The 16,443-nt window shown below is 43.4% G+C and overlaps 1 protein-coding gene across 1 annotated transcript in view; it reads left to right on the top strand.

The window, feature by feature from the left end:
- Nucleotides 1-16,443, top strand: part of LOC116980661 (G-protein coupled receptor 1-like) — a 114,630-nt gene that overhangs the window by 46,649 nt on the left and 51,538 nt on the right. The window contains exon 6 of the mRNA XM_033033104.1: nt 1,210-1,297. Within this exon, the coding sequence (XP_032888995.1) occupies nt 1,210-1,297 (88 nt within the window). The remainder of the gene's footprint in view (nt 1-1,209; nt 1,298-16,443) is intronic.

The raw sequence follows: 16,443 nt of genomic DNA, 5'->3' as shown, positions 1-16,443 counted from the left end.
AACCTAGATTGTAAGTAAGATTTGTTACTGTTGTAGCAATTCTTGCACATTCTTTGTCAACTCCTGGAACTGATTTCAGTGTTTTTTTCTACATTTAATGGTATACGTTAAATTATCTTTTTATGGTATAAATGTAATTCCTAGGTAAGATAGATAATTTTTAGACAAATCTCTCACATTCACAAAATAAATCAAGATAGGTTTACAAGCTTTGTCAGGCATATTGAAAATTATTGTATGTAACTGTGTCATAAATACTCAAAATGGTTAAATATTTTCTTAGGCTTTGTGTACAGTTCTTTCTGCACGAGTGAAGCCCAGAATGCAGGAGTCCAAAGCATAGAATCATAAGTGACAGCTTAGAGAAGATCTAAGAGATTTGAATGGAAAGAATGACGGCAGTGCAAATGTTGAAAAGCTTTTAATGCAGAGAGTTTCTTGATGAGTAGCGGCACATAGACGCAGCTGGTAGTGCTGCAACCTCACAGCACTAGAGACCCGGGTTCGATCATGACCTCTGGTGCTGTCTGTGTGGAGTTTGCACGTTCTCCCTGTGACATCGTGGAGTTTTTCTGGGTGCCCTGGCTTCCTCACATAGGTTTGTAGGTTATTTGGTAAGTTGTTAGGTAAGTTGCCTCTTATGCGAAGGGAGTGAATACAAAAGTGGATAGTCTGAAATGCACACCGTGGAAAAAGTTGTAGAAACAGATTCCATTGTGGGTTTCCAAAACCAATTGGAGATGCATTGAAGAGGTTGAACTGCAGTGTTAAAAGGTAAACTGGAAACGTTCAAGAGCTGGCACAGGCCAGCTGTGTCATTAATTTGAGGAAAGAGAGGGAAAAATAATTTCTGCTTCTTCAGATGACTCCAGTATTGTTGCAAAATGACTTTAAAAGTGATTTTTAAATATAAACAACTTTCAGATAATATAGCAGGATTTCTGTACCTTGTACTGGTCTGATGTAATGTGGAGTATAATGATTCAGTTGAAATTTAATTATCTCATTCAAAAAAATCAGCATCTTTATTTTCTTGGTGGGAATATTTACTTGCCAGGTGTATGATTTTGCAGCTGTTCATTTAATTGTGCAGCTGACTTTCAGAAATCTCTCTGGTACTGGAAACAAGTTAGAAAATAATCCTTTAGGTATAAATTTGTAAGTGCACTTTCCCTTTTAATATTCAATTCATTCACTGTTTCTATACAGACTGGTGTTCCCTGGCATGGGTTTGTTGCATTACGGCCAACCTGTATTTCAACTTGGTGAAAGAAACCAGAACAGAACATCTCGCAGCGTGAGTGTTAAATAACATGTTTATTTTCTTTTTGTGCATCCTTTTGAGAATTAAGAACATTTGAGAAGAAGTATACTAACTGTCACTGTCTTGGTACAAACATAAAATCACAGAAAGCAAACATGGTAGTGCACCAATCTGTTCAGAAGGCACGTTGTAATTGGCCTTTAATGCAAGAGGTTTTAGGTACAGGTGCAAGAATACCTTGTTCCAATTATACATGGCTTTGGTAAGATCACAGCTGGAGCGTTATGTGCTGTTTTAATCTACTGATCTAAGAATTAATATACTTGTCATACAGGGAGTGCAGCAAAGGTTCAACGGGTTTTAGGGATATCAGGACTGTCTTATGAGGAGAGAATGGATCAACTAGACCTGTATTCATCTGGATTTTGGGCCCTTGGATCGAGTCGAGAGGAGAGGTAAAACGACAAGTGTAGCATTTCCTGCGGTTGCAAGGGAAAGTGCCGGGGGAGGGGGTGGTTTGGGTAGGGCACAAGCAGTCTTTCCAGGTGAGGCAGATGTTCACCTGCACCTCCTCCAACCTAATCTATTGTATCTGCTGCTCTAGGTGTCAACTGCTCTACATCAGTAAGACCAAGCGCAGGCTTGGCGATCGCTTCGCCCAACTCCTCTGCTCAGTTCGCATTAACCGACCTGATCTCCCGGTGGCCCAGAACTTCAACTCCCCCTCCCAATCCGAATCTGACCTTTCTGTCCTGGGCCACCTCCATGGCCAGAGTGAGTCCACCGCAAATTAGAGGAGCAGCACCTCATATTTCGCTTGGGCAATTTACACCCCAGCGTTATGAACATTGACTTCTCCAAATTCAGGTAGTCCTTGCTTTCTCCCTCCTTCTGCTCCCCTTCCCAGCTCTCCCACAGCCCACTGTCTCCGCCTCTTCCTTTCTTCTTCCCGCCACCCCCACATTAGTCTGAAGAAGGGTCTTGACCCGAAACTTCATCTATTCCTTCGCTCCATAGATGTTGCCTCACCCGCTGAGTTTCTCCAGTATTTTTGTCTACTTTGGATATAGTTATCTCATTTTGCTTCATAATAAGGGCCACAATGTTGCCAAAAATAACTTATTTCACCCAACAATTTTGAACACTTACCCATCTAACCTGTTGCACTTATTTTGTGAGCCATATCACCAAATTACCTTTCATTTCTACTTTCTTTGCCTCTCTCATCCACCTTTTAAAATGTTGGCTGTTCTCTGTGTCACCCTACTGTGCTTTTCTCCTTGAAAAAAGCATCTGACCACCTTTCCTTCAGTCTTTGCCCACAAGACATCCTTAATTTCCATTGCAGGTCCCTCAGTTGGCACTCATCAAAATTCCCCAACCACCTTTTTTTTTTAAATCGTGAACACTCCTGTCTATAACCTTTCCTCTTCTCGTTCACAACACAACAAGTTCCAGTTGGCGCCGACCTGTAGGGGGTATGGCTGCCTAGCCTGCAGCTGTCTGTTTTTCATTTCTTTTTTCTTATTTTTAGTTAGTTTAGTGTTTTGTTTTTAAGGAATTCTAGCTTTTTTATGTGTGGGGAGTGGGGAGGAGGGGGGGGGAAGGGGGAAACTAATTTTCAGGGTCCCTACCTGGTCGGAGATGCAGCTTTTCTCCGGGCTGCACTTTCGACTCGTCCTCGCGGCCTACCAGCGGGCCTGGAGCGGCATTTCCTGAGGGGACCGCCTGGAGCCTCGGCGGCGGCACCGGCGGGGGCGGAGCTGCGGGTCTGAGGACGGCGGTGCAGCGCTGGAGCGCCATTGCGGGGCGGGCGGTGCCTTGCCTGGGTCGCTGAGCTGGAACTCCGGTGAGCTGGGTCCGTTGCGGAGCTGCGGGTCTGAGGAGCGGCTGCGGGCGGCGGCGCTGAACTTTCCATCGGGAGCCTGGGATCTCGCGACGAGATCGCCAGTTGAGCTCCATTCGGCGCGGCCTTGTCGGCTCTGGAAGCCACGGTCTCGAGTAGGGAGGCGGCCGTTCCAGGGTTCCCATGCCGCTGAGAGGATTCTCCCGACGCCGGAACATCATCACCCGGCGAGGACGGCCTGGAACATCGGGCCTCCGTAGAGGCAACTGTGGAGGCCTCAATAGGCCCGACTATGGGTGGACAATGGGGATGGGACTGGACTCTGTGCCTTCCCCCATAATGGGAACCATTGTGGGGGGATGTTTTTATGATAAAGCTATTTATTATTGTTATGTTTGTATTCTTTTTTATGTGCTGCATTGGCAAAAGGAATTTCACTACATTTAGGTGTATGTGACAATAAATCAACCTTTGAACCTTTGAACCTTCCTCGACCTGCTCCCATTCTCGCTGTCTCATCAAAATAATTTCTGATTGCTTCATACCCCATTTCTTTTTGAATAGATCCCAGAGGAGTCAAGGCTGCCAAAATTATTTACAATTTCACTTTCAACTTCTCGCCCTCCATCTTTAACTCTAATAGTATAAATGAGGAACCTGTAGACTACTTCATATCAAGACATAATTCATACTTCATTGACTGCTGTTTAATTTTGAATTTTGGGCAAAACTGTGAAAGGATCTGCAGCTGAATGTTTCTGGTGGAATGCATGGATGATTGGTCGTTAGTGAGTCACTGCACCCTGCGAGATGTTAGATTAAGTGCCCTTTCTCCCTGTCCCTGGGAACTGGTTTGTTTTGTTTAACAAGTATCGGTTTTGATTACAGTAGAATGTAGTAATGTCACAATTACTTTTTAACTCATTCAAGCTATTACCCTGGATACTTCCACAGCAATCCAGACGTTAGAATTGTTTTAAATTCCACGATTTGCTCGATTAGATTCTGTCTTGAAGTTTTACAATGTTGTCGAATATTTCATGAGCGGTGGACTTGAAGTGCAGATATTTATCGCTTTTGAAATATCAGTATTACAACAGTGACTTTATTTCAAGAAAATGTCATTAACAGTGTACATTGAGGCAAGAAGGGCACAAAAGTTATTTAATTGCCTTTTCTTTTTGGACCTGTTAATGTTCTGTATGAAAATAAACCGTCCACGTGGAAAAGGTGCTTGCTGGTAAAACTAGTTCTTATCATCTTATTCATGGTTAGGATTAATTAGTGTTGAGGGTGTATGCTCTGCTGAAAGTGCGCAGAGTAAACTAAGGAGATTGTTACGTGTTTCCCGAGTTAATCTTGACAGTTAATCCACATGGTGATAAAGCTGTTCAATATGACTGCGTACAACTTGATACCTGATTGCAGTGAAAGCAGGGTGTTCAAAGTATTTATTTTAGATATTCTCATTTTACTTTCTGATTATAGTCATTACTTGGAAGTAGAAAGTTCTCTGCACACTACAATAACTCCCAGAGGAATCATAGCACGAGTTAATTGTGGAGTTAGTGGTGGACTTTAGGAGGAGAGGAACACCCCTGCCCCCTGTCTCCATCAAGGGTGTGGATGTACAGTTTACCAAGGAGTACAAGTACCTTGCAGTTTACCTGGACCGTAAACAGGACTGGTCCAGGAACGCTGAGGCACTGTATAAGAAGAGACAGAGCCCGTATGCACTTTCTGGGACGGCTCCGCTCTTTCAACGTCTGCAGTAAGATGCTGCAGATGTTCTACCAATCGGTGATGACCAGTGCCATCTTCTTCGCTGTCGCGTGCTGGGGTAGCAAGGCGCAGGCCACGGACAGCAATAGAATTAACAAGCTCATCAGGAACGCTGACTCTGTCCTAGGGGTGGAGTTAGATTCACTGGAGATTGACTTGGATGGGAGGATGCTCCTCAAACTACAGAGCATCTTGGACAATACAGCTCACCCCATCTCAACCTGAGATGCACCTTCAGCAACAGACTGGTTCCACCAAGTTGCAGCACAGAATGATACAGGAGATCCTTCTTTCCTGTAGCTATCAAACTGTACAACTCCTCCCCTTTCTGTCATGGGGTAGACTGACTCCCCTCTTCTCAATCTTCGCACATCCCCAATCCTGGACTTTCCACTTGTCACTTTAATTTCATGTTTCATAATGATTGTTGGCAGACCAATTTCCCTCCTGGGATAAAGTGCTATTGTGTCGTAGCACCAGTTTGAGTCTTCTGGCCTATACACTGATTATCCCTATGGCTTGTGTAATTTAAATTATAGACACAGAAACATTTTTCTCTTGAGGATCTGTGTCCAAGTGGAGGTGGTTTAACACTGACTACCCCACAGGACTTGTACGACCAATAAGGACATTTTTTTATATTTTCCTGTCTGGTTTTAAAAGATCCTTGAGATAAAAAGTAAATCTGCCGGCCACTGTGACATGTATTTCACCTCTGAGACATTTCTTCAATTGCATGGGAAGTGACATTGTAAGGGTCTGCTTGAGTACAAATGGAACAGTGGATTTTTGCAATCTTTTAGTTTAACCAAATCAAAGTATAAAAAAGTAGTTGTGTTTATTATTGTCATGTGTGCCGAGATACAGTGAAAAACTGTTTTGCACGCTATCCAGTCAAAACATACTATACATGAGCACAACCATGCACAAGTGGATGAGTTGAATACAATGGAATAATTGTAGTGGATAACAGATTCTCTTCTGGGATTGCACCCCCTGGCGCTATCTTATATCTATCATTGAAGAAGACATGCAGTTATTTTCTCACTCTTGTAACTTTAAGGCCCGGTGTTTTGTTGGCACTGGGTGAATGCGGCAATATCATTGCTGTAGGTGTGGGCCTGGCCCAGTGTGATGCTGACTGTTCCTTTCACGGTTGCAGCAGCTCCGTGCAACTGTTGCAGGCTGTGCTTGAATCGCTCACTCACTTGGCTGCTGTAGGATCTTCAACGGCCACCTCATCTTCCCAACCACGTTGGCTGAAGGGAAACATGAGCTGCGGCCTCCTACGACTGCCCCTCTTCCATGCATCAAGATCACCATTGTCCCCTTGAGGAACAGTATAAACCTTCCCGGACTGACTCCGAGACTTCAGACCACTTTCTGAGGGCGGGAGAAAGTGAGCTCGCAGACCATTCGTGGCCACTAAATTTTGCTTTCACCTTCGACCGTGCAGTAAAGCAGCAAAGCAGAGATATTATTCCTATGTTGTCGCTCATATTTACTCCTTAATCAACAATGCTAATGTTGAGCTTTTACTTATAATTCGCCATTGGACAGCCCAGCCCCTCTGACAATTCTGTTGGTGGCCCGTTGCACTGTTTCAAGGAGGCCTAACACAAACATGAGGAGCAGTACTAGAATAAAGGTTATGAAGTAGAGATACAAGTGAACGAGGATCCATTGTAGACCAGAAGGAAAATGAATGGATGAGCTTCATTCACTGATGGTCAGAGTGCAGACAGCAGAGTTTTGGGTGAGCTCATGTGGTCTGGAGAATGGGAAACCAGCAAGGGATCATTGGATTTGTCGTAATTGATGCAATTAAATTCTAGATAAGAGTGAAGGTAGGATAGAACAAGTGTGCTATTCTTTCATGCCTACAAAATGCTCCAGAGTTAACAATTAATGAATTGTGTTCGAATCTGGATTATTTTATTTGCATAAAACAAATAGAGTGATTAAAAAGTCCATTTTAATGATTCACCTGCACTCCAACCCTGTGTGTGGCACTCGGTGCTCTCCACGTAGCCTCCTCTACATCAGCGAGACCAAGCACAGACGAGGCAGCTGTAATGCAGAACACCTTCGCTCTGTCTACAATGGCCACAATGACCTTCGTTTTGCAAGTCACTTAAACTCTCCTTTCCATTCCCTTTCTGTCCTTGACTTTCTCCACTTCCATGATGAGACCAAACCCAAACTAGAAGAACAGCAAAGATAGACACAAAATGCTGGAGTAACTCAGCAGGACAGGCAGCATATCTGGATAGAAGAATTGGGTGACGTTTCGGATCAAGACCCTTCTTCAGACTGAGCGTCAGGGGAGAGGAAGTTACATAGATAAAGAAGTGTAAGAGATCAAAAGAGATATAGGTCAAGGAAAATGTAGACTAGACCATTGTTAGCTAGGAGAAGATGACATCAAAGCAAACTGAGATACAATGTAATCAGAGGGACAGTCAGACTGCTCGGAGAACTGGGAAGAGGGAGGGAGAGAGAGAGAGAGAGAGAGAAAGCAAGGGTTACTTGAAGTTAGAGATCAATATTCATACCGCTGGGTGTAAGTTGCCCAAGCAAAATATGAGGTGCTGTTCCTCCAATTTGTGCTGGGCCTCACTCTGACAATGGAGGAGGCCCAGAACAGAAAGGTCAATGTGGGAATGGGAGGGGGAGTTAAAGTGTTTAGCAACTGGAAGATCAGGTACGTTTAGGCGAACTGAGTGGAGGTGTTCAGCAAGACGATCACTGAGCTTGCGCTTTGTCTCGCAGATATATAGGAGTCCACACCTGGAACAGCGGATACAGTAGATGAGGTTGGAGGAGGTGCAAGTGAACCTCTGCCTCATCTGAAAAGATTGTCAGGGTTCTTGGATGGAGTCGAGGGAGGAGGTATAGGACCGGTGTTGTATCTCCTGCGGTTGCTGGGGATTCTGGGTATTTAATTTTCTGGGTATTTAATTGAAGGAAATTAGGAAATTGTGGCTCAACGAGAACTGGACAATGGAAAAGCACTGGAAAGTCTGACATTGTGATCAAAGTATATAAAAAAACTTGAAGCCTTATCTTTGGATGTGGAAATAATGATGATCAAACACGGAACAAGATAAGAGGGCGAGCAGAGAATCAGTTATTCCCAACAAGTGAATACTAAGAATTAAATTAAATGAATTCAATCCCACTTAGCTGGGAAAAGGTGACGAGGCATATAAAGATGATGCATCAAAGACCGCAGAAATGTTGAGAAGTGCTCATGATAGTTGGATGCAATCACAGGGACTATTCTTTGTAACTGTGATTAGAGTTGTTTCAGGATTGTACTGATCAGAAAGCTAATTAAATAGGTTTAAGTATGGACATTGGGAGGCGGTAGTAACTTCAAAGAATTAAGGGCCTGTCCTATGAGCATGCGACTCCATGCGGCAAGCGCGACCTAAAGGGCCTGTCCCACGAGCATGCGACTGCATGCGGCAAGCGCCACCAAACCAGTAGCGGGGGCCGCGCGGAGGTCGAGTGAGAGACATGAAGTTCGAGCGAAGTCCGCGGGAAGTTCGCGCATGACGTACGGCGTCGAGGCGGCAGGCCGTTGCCGCGCGGAATTTTTGAACATGGTCAGTTTTTCGGAGCCTCGCGCGATGTCGGGACCAGCTCCGCACAACTCCATACGGCTCCGGCGATCGAAGTGGGACCGGCCCCGCGAGGCCGTATGGCTCAAGCGACCACGTTAGGTTGCGCTTGCCGCATGGAGTCGCATGCTCGTGGGACAGACCCTTTATGTCGCGCTTGCCGCATGGAGTCGCATGCTCGTGGGACAGGCCCTTTAGGAGAAGATACGGAGATTGGAAGTAGTACAACAATCTGAAATCACCGATATGTAGTGCTTCGACACAGCAAAACAGCCCAAGCAGAATCAAGCAGAATTTGGGTGTTGATGGGATTGGAGTGACAGAAGAGAACCTCTTGTGTGGTCATCGGTTTAACGAGAACAAATTGAGGTAGCAGGAGATGTAAGGCAAGAATTCAGCAGTTGAGAGGATTTAAATGTAATATGTATTGACAATGGAACAATAAAATTATTACTTACAGCAGCGTAACAGGCCTGTGAAAACACAAATTGCATGATATATAATAAATACAAATTCAATAAATTAATAACCCCAATGCTAAAAATCCAGTTATTGCCATCAAAGACAGACCATAGAAGTTCATAATGAGTATTGGATAGGTCGTGTTCAAGAGCCTGATGGTTGTTGGGAAGAAGCTATAACCTGGTGGTCATGGTTTTCAGACTCCTGTTTTCCTGATCGTGGGAGTGAAATGAGGGCTTGGCCAGGGTAATATGGGTTTAGTTTAGTTTAGAGATACAGTGCACAAAAAAGGCCCTCCGGCCCACCGAGTCCACACCGACCCCGCACTGTAACACTATCCTGCACACGCTAGGAACGATTTACATGTATACCAAGCGAATTAACCTACAAACCCATAGGTCATTGGAGTGTGGGAGAAAACCGCAGATGTCGGAAAGTCTGATTATATTTGCTGCCTTTTTGAGGCAGCGCGTCCTATAGATCCCTTAGATGATGGGGAGATCAATTCCTTTCATATTATTGTCTTCATATTAATTTTTACGTTAAGAGTTTAGAAAGATGGAAACATGTCTGACCTGTTCATTAAAATCTAATTTAACAAAAATCACACTCTGCTTAAATAGGAAACTTAATTGAAGCAGGCCTACATAGTCAGTAAATGACAAATTATGTGGGAAAATACATCTTTGAATATATCATTTTTTTCAGGTGGAAAATAAGTCATTTAAGTTCAAGATGGCAGGCCAGAACACTGAGAGATAAGTAATTTACCAGCCGAAAATATGTTTCCATTGTTATGGGATATGTGGTTCAGGATGATTTCTTTCAAGGACATATCTGTGTAAGGCAAGTGATAAGCTTGTCTATGGTGGGCCATTGTTCATTAATCTCTCTGTTCCTCTCATAGTTGCATGACTTAAATTGGCTAGCAGGAGAATTATACTTATTAAAAGGGCAGTCATCAGTGAGGGATAACAGCTAATTGAATGAGATAAACGATGAAATGTGGATTCTTATGAAGTTGTTGAAAAATAAGTAAATAGTTGGTTTTGGAAGAGATATCCCATTGATTAAAAATGCCTGGGCAACTGAACTTCAGCTTGTGAACTATTATATGTCAATTTTCCAAAGAACTCCACATTTTGTCATAAGTGTATGTATAATTAAAATTATTTGATTTATTTAAGCATTAAAGGCCCTACTACAATCAGTTAAAATTGTTCTCTATTGTAGATTCTCCTGGAATGCAAAGATAAGCCCTAGCTCCTTATCTCTGCTAAAACTGTGTTCTTAACCCTGCCACATGTATTTCAACAAACTGATAAGGTCTTTCATATAAGATATTAGCTAAGCTGAAACTCATGGAATTGAGGGCAGGCTATTGACCTGGAAAGAAAATGGTAGTGACAGAAAAAAGAGAGTACGAAAAATGAGCAGGTGCTCTCGTTAACATAGTATTTCAGAAGGATGGGGTTACATTTTTTGCATATAAATGACGGTAAATGATAGCATATATAACCACAAGTTTGTCAACGCAGCTAAAATAGATATTATCTTGTCTATTGTGAATGCAAACATTCCATAAGAAATAAATATTAGTAGATTAACTGAACGGGCAAAACTACTGAGGAATTGATTTCAATATAGACAAATGTATGGGTATTAACTTTAACTGTTTGTCCTTATTCATACTCCTCCGGTCAGATTAACTATGATTCATAAACCTGCACCAACCTTTCTTGAATAGCTCCTGAAACATATGTGCTTTCTGCTATCTCCTGCCTCTGTCCTGTCACAGACATTCTCTTTATTCTTTGCAAGTCACCCTCTTAAAACTTCAAAAATGTTTTCAGTTCATGGAACTGAAACATTTACTCTGAAGTTGACTTTGGAAGTTCTAAACTGAGAGAGGGTTCAGCTGCTGAGCACATTCAAGAAAGATTTGAAAGATATTTGGATATTAAAGGAACCAAGGGTTACTATAAGAAAGTGACACTGAGGTTAATGGTCAGATCTGATCTGAATGAATAATGTAGGCGCGGGGGGCAAAAGACATCCTCCTGCATCCTACACTCTGATATTACAGTTTCACTACGATACTGTATCTACCTGTCATTCATCTATTCTTCATTTGGGCACTTTATTCTTCTCTCACTTTTACTCTTATTTATTTATTTTTTGTCATCTGTGTTTCTCATTTTGCCATTATTTTTACAGCTGTTTCAGCGATAGCTAGTTTGTTTAAAAGCTACAGTTGTTATCCTATTTTCAACTGAGAATTTTTAAATGCATTCTTTCTGCCTGGTTTCTCCATGTCTGCAATGGCAACTTGCAAATTTCTGCTCATGCAGCTTCAGGAGCCAAAAATTATAAACTACTGAACATTACTTTTGAGCAAAAACAACAGTGCATAAATGTTTCTTTCTAGTATCCTGAGTGAATAAATGTCCCAAAATCATGGAAGGACATTTCTTTTTGGTCTGTTCAGGAAAGGAATGCTGTGTGCTTTCAGGGCTGCTAATCTGCAGCTTGCTGTTGGTGAAATTTCTGTGGTATAATTCAGCAGTATAATGTCTCATTTTGCAGTTTAATCCTACTTGGTGCATAGGATCTAAGATGTCATGGAACAGAATTACAGTGGCTCAGCTGTGTTTTCCTGTAGGATGTGTTATTAGTGCAATATGCATGCCAGGGCTTGATCCATTCGTCAGAGTTACAGTCTGATTACACAAAGCTGCTGCGCACACACCTGTTGCTTGGTAGATGATTGGTTCCTCTGCAAACATTTGCTGTATGCAATGACAAGAGTGATGGGCAGAACCATGAATCGGCTCTGAAAATACAGTTGACACATATCTGGTAATTTTCCTTTCTGGGCAGCATGCCAGCACAGAGTTGTGTGCTGCAAAGTGTGGGTTGCTGGTTTAAACAATGGGTAAAATTACAGAGATTTATTTGTTGCAAACCCAGATAACTCCTATATGTCAGACAGAATGAAATGCACCTGAATAAATGCTGATAGAATTTTTTTGAAGCTTTCTAACTTAGCAATTATTGATGTAATTAAAAGAGGAATTACTTTTCCAGCATCATCTAGAACAAAAGTTAGTATAATGGATTCATGTTAACTAATATAAAAGGTTTGCTGTTAGACATATTCCATGTCCTGCTATTTTTTGGTACTTGAAATGTATTCATTGTGACATAATCATTTAATAACTGCGTGATGTATTTAAAATAGCAAAGTTGCACTCTGACCAAGAATTGTATGTAACTGTATCCATATCATGGCAGCAAAATACACATTTTCAATAACGCATTAGCAGGGTCTTCTAGCGATTTAGTTTAGAGATACAGTGTGGAAACAGGCCTTTCAGCCCACCGAGTTCACGTCGACCAGCAATCCCCGTACACTAGCACTATCACACACACTAAGGACAATTTCCAATTTTTACCGAGGCTAAGTAACCTACAAACTTGTATGTCTTTGGTGTTTGGGGGGGAACCGGACGGAGCACCCGAGGAAAACCTACGCTGTCACAGGTAGAGCGTACTAACTCCACACAGACAGCACCTTTAGTCGGGATTGAACCTGGGTCTCTGGCGCTGTAAGGCAGCAACTATCGCTGTGCCACCGTGCTGCCCCAAATTATTTAACTCTCTCCGGATATATAAAAAATCCTTTACAAATTTGCACCCTTTAACCTCATGATGCTGACCGGGGTATAGGTTCAAAGGCACCAATTGTCTTCAAATACCTGCAGAAGTTCTTATAGTTTGTGTGCAAACTTTGAATTTGGGTGTGGGCAGATTAATTAACAGGAGTGGCATTCCGGCTGATTGTGACCTCTACAAATGGAGGCCTTGAATGAAGGTGATCATTTGTAACCTGCCACTATTGGCACCTATATTAGTTCAGTAATTTTCCACAGGCGCTGCCTGAAATACATCACTCAACCTCTCACTGTGCAAGCGAGCTGAGTCATTGGGAAAACCTCCCTGCTACAAAACACCCAATCTATTCTTGGCAACTCACAAAATCGGTGCTGAGATTTTAACTAAGCCACAGCCAGGTTAACAAAATCAATAATCTATCACAATGATGACCACATGCCACCTCTTCATTAGAAATTATAATTGTTCAACAAAAATAAACAAACTTACATTTTCTTTTTTATTAAAATAATAAGTGAATCTGCCCAGAAGTTTTTACTCACAATAACATTGATGAATTATTACAGAATATATGATAAGATATGAAATAATAAGAAAACTGATTATAGCCAAAATATAAGATGTGGTCTCAGAGAATCTGGGTTTAAGGTAACTATTATCAATTGGCATTTTCTCACAGTGGCGCAGATGTAGAATTGTTGCCTTACAGCGAATGCAGCGCTGGTGACCCGGGTTCAATCCCGACTACAGGTGCTGTCTGTCTGGAGTTTGTACATTCTCCCCGTGACCTGCGTGGGTTTTCTCCGAAATCTTTGGTTTCCTCCCACACTCCAAAGACGTACAGGTTTGTAGGTTAATTGGCTTGGTAAATGTAAAATTTGTCGCTAGTGGGTGTAGGATAGTGTTAATGTGCGGGGATTGCTGGTCGGCGCGGACCCGGTAGGCTGAAGGACCTGTTTCCATGCTGTATCTCTAAACTAAACTAAACTAAAACTAAACCTGCCCCTTAGCAACATCATTCACATTTAATTATAATTCTGCTGAACCTGCATACCTGCTGCAAGGTACACAAGATTGAACATTAAATGGGAACTTCCATGACCAAATACCCTTCAGACAATTTTGGGATAAGTTTCCATTTAATAGATTGATTAGTTTGTTGAGATTAGAATGAATTGTCTGATCTCAGCAAAAAATAGTTCTGCAGAAGTGGATGGAGAAAAATTAGAAAGGAAAGAACGTTTGCCAAGTATAGTTCAATAGTGAAGACTTGGAAATTATTTTTTTTAAATAATGAGAGCAAAGTAAATTGCATTTAAATCTATGATTTTGAACATAAAATACCCCAAGGTGTTCACAAAAGGGCTGGATTCAAAAGCTCAGATTCCGATTAATTTATTGTCATTATACAAAACCAAGTGCAAAGAATTTCCTTCTTCACATGAAGCTTATTGAGTAAGCCTATACACGGTATTGACAGATGCAACAAAAAATACAACGACAAATGCAAAACAGCAGAACAACAAAACAGCAGTGCCAAGAATGTAGTGCAAATAAAAACTAAAGCGCAGAACGGAATGAGGTAGAGTTAAGAGTAAGAACAGGTGATGGCAACTCCAGGAAGGGGTTATGAAGGGTCAGTGCCACTAGGGGCGCCGCATGATGACAGCCTCTGCCTACAGTCGTCTGTTTAAAAAGTATGTGTCGGAGTATTTCTTAGTATTTTTATGTGGGTGAGGTAGGTTGGGAAAGGGGGAAACTGTCTCCCAGTCACTTCCTGGCGAGGATGCGACTATTCTCCGAGTTGCATCTTCCCCCCCCCCCCCCCCCTCGTGGCCTACCAGCTGGATTGGCGTGGCCTTTCCTGCCGGAGACCGACCATAGCTTCAGCAGTGGTGCAGCACTGAACTCACCACGGGGCAGGCGATGCCTTACTGGGGATCGCCGTGTTGTGGCTCCGGAGTGTTGGGCCTGCTGCTTGTGTTGGGCCTGCTGCTTCAACATCGTGGAGCTGTGGATTGCAGAGCTTCCAGCCGTGGGTGGCGCTGAGTCTAACATAGCGGAGTCCTGGGATCCCTTTGCCGAGGGCCGCCAGTGTGAATCTCCGCCCAGCTCGGCCTTTGGACTTCGGGAGCCGCGGTCTCCGGTAGGAAGTGGCCGATTCGGAAGTCCAAGCCGCTGAGGATGTTCTTCCGTTCCGACGTTGGAGTTCCGGTCATCCCGGCGAGAGGGCCTGAGCATCGGGCCGCCCGTAGCGGCGACTGCGGAGGGCTCGGGAGGCCCCGACCACTGGTGAACAACAAGGGGGAGGATGACTAAACTTTGGTGCCTTCCCTCACAGTAGGAAACTTTGATTCCACTGTGTGGGGATGTTTGTGTTAAAGTCTATCGTGTGTTGTATTCTTTTTTTATTCGTATGGCTTGTATGGTGACCCCAAATTACACTATCAATTGATGCATGTGACAATAAATGTCTCTTGAATCTTGAATTGCTTGAAAAGGGTTTTGAAAGGGGTGATTTGTTCAGGAGTCTGATAGCAAAGATGAGGAAAATTTTAACAGGGATTGAATGAAAAATGGGTGGTAAAGAGGTTTGGAGCTTAAGTGAACAAAGTTCCAAAGAATAGTGGTAAATTGTTATTAGCATGTTGCCAACAGTGGGAGAGAGTAGACTGCACTTGAAATTCGATTTAGAGTTGAAGGTTGGAAGGAATGTTCTACCACCGAAGGTGGATGATGTTAGAGAAGGTCAGATCAAAGAGAAATTTAATTACAAGATGGGCCTGTCCCACGAGCATGCGACTGCATGCGGCCAGCGCGACCAAACCGGAAGCGGGGGCCGCACGGAGGTCGAGTGATCCCCATACAGGGCCTGTCCCACCAGCATGCGACTGCATGCGGCGAGCGCGACCAAACCGGAAGCGGGGGCCGCGCGGAGGCCGAGTGATCCCGTACGAGTTGACGTGAAGTTCGAGCGAAGTCCGCGGGAAGTTCGCGCTAGGCGTACACCGTCAAGATGCTGCGCGCGCCCGTCGAGGCGGTGCATACGGCCTCAATGCGGCTGCGGGCCAGCAGGCCGTTGCCGCACTAAATTTTTGGACAGTGTCAGTTTTTCGGAGCCCCGCGCGATGTCGGGACCAACTCCGCACAACTCCATACGACTCCGGCGATCGAAGTGGGACCAGCCCCGCGAGGCCATACGGCTCAAGCGACCACGTTAGATCGCGCTTGCCGCATGCAGTCGTATGCTCGTGGGACAGGCCCTTAACCCTTTACAATTCTGAGGCACCACAGACCAAAAGCCAGTTGTATAAAAGTTGGAATTGATGTGTTATTGGAAATGGGCAGCAGAATTTCACATGAGCTAAATTTTACTGAAAATGTTGGACGATAAATTAACCGGAAGACCAATGGAATAGAGGAGAAGATTGAGATGAGGCTCTGATTTGTAAACAGGATGAGGTCGGATTTGAGACTGGCCAAAATCTACGGTTAAAGTCTCTGTGAATAAAAGGATATAACGTAGAAGCTCTACCTAGGATCGCAATGGACATCCAATTTTGGAAACATGTTAATTTAGTCAAAGGTATTCACTTGGGATCTGGTGATGAGGGAGTTAGATCGATGGTGCAGACTGAAGGTTATGCCTTCATTTTCCCCAGTGTTCAGTGGAGGAACTTTTAACTCGTTCAAAATAGCATTTTATTCAAGTTTGCTGACGACACAGAGGGAATGGAGGAGTTGAGTTAAGTGGGACACTAATTTACACATGATAATGACAAGAGACA

The sequence above is a fragment of the Amblyraja radiata genome, chromosome 14 (genome assembly GCF_010909765.2).
Source record: "Amblyraja radiata isolate CabotCenter1 chromosome 14, sAmbRad1.1.pri, whole genome shotgun sequence".
Classification (NCBI taxonomy): domain Eukaryota; kingdom Metazoa; phylum Chordata; class Chondrichthyes; order Rajiformes; family Rajidae; genus Amblyraja; species Amblyraja radiata.
The sequence above is the reverse complement of the archived record's forward strand: the minus strand, read 5'-3'. Positions and strand labels throughout refer to the sequence as shown.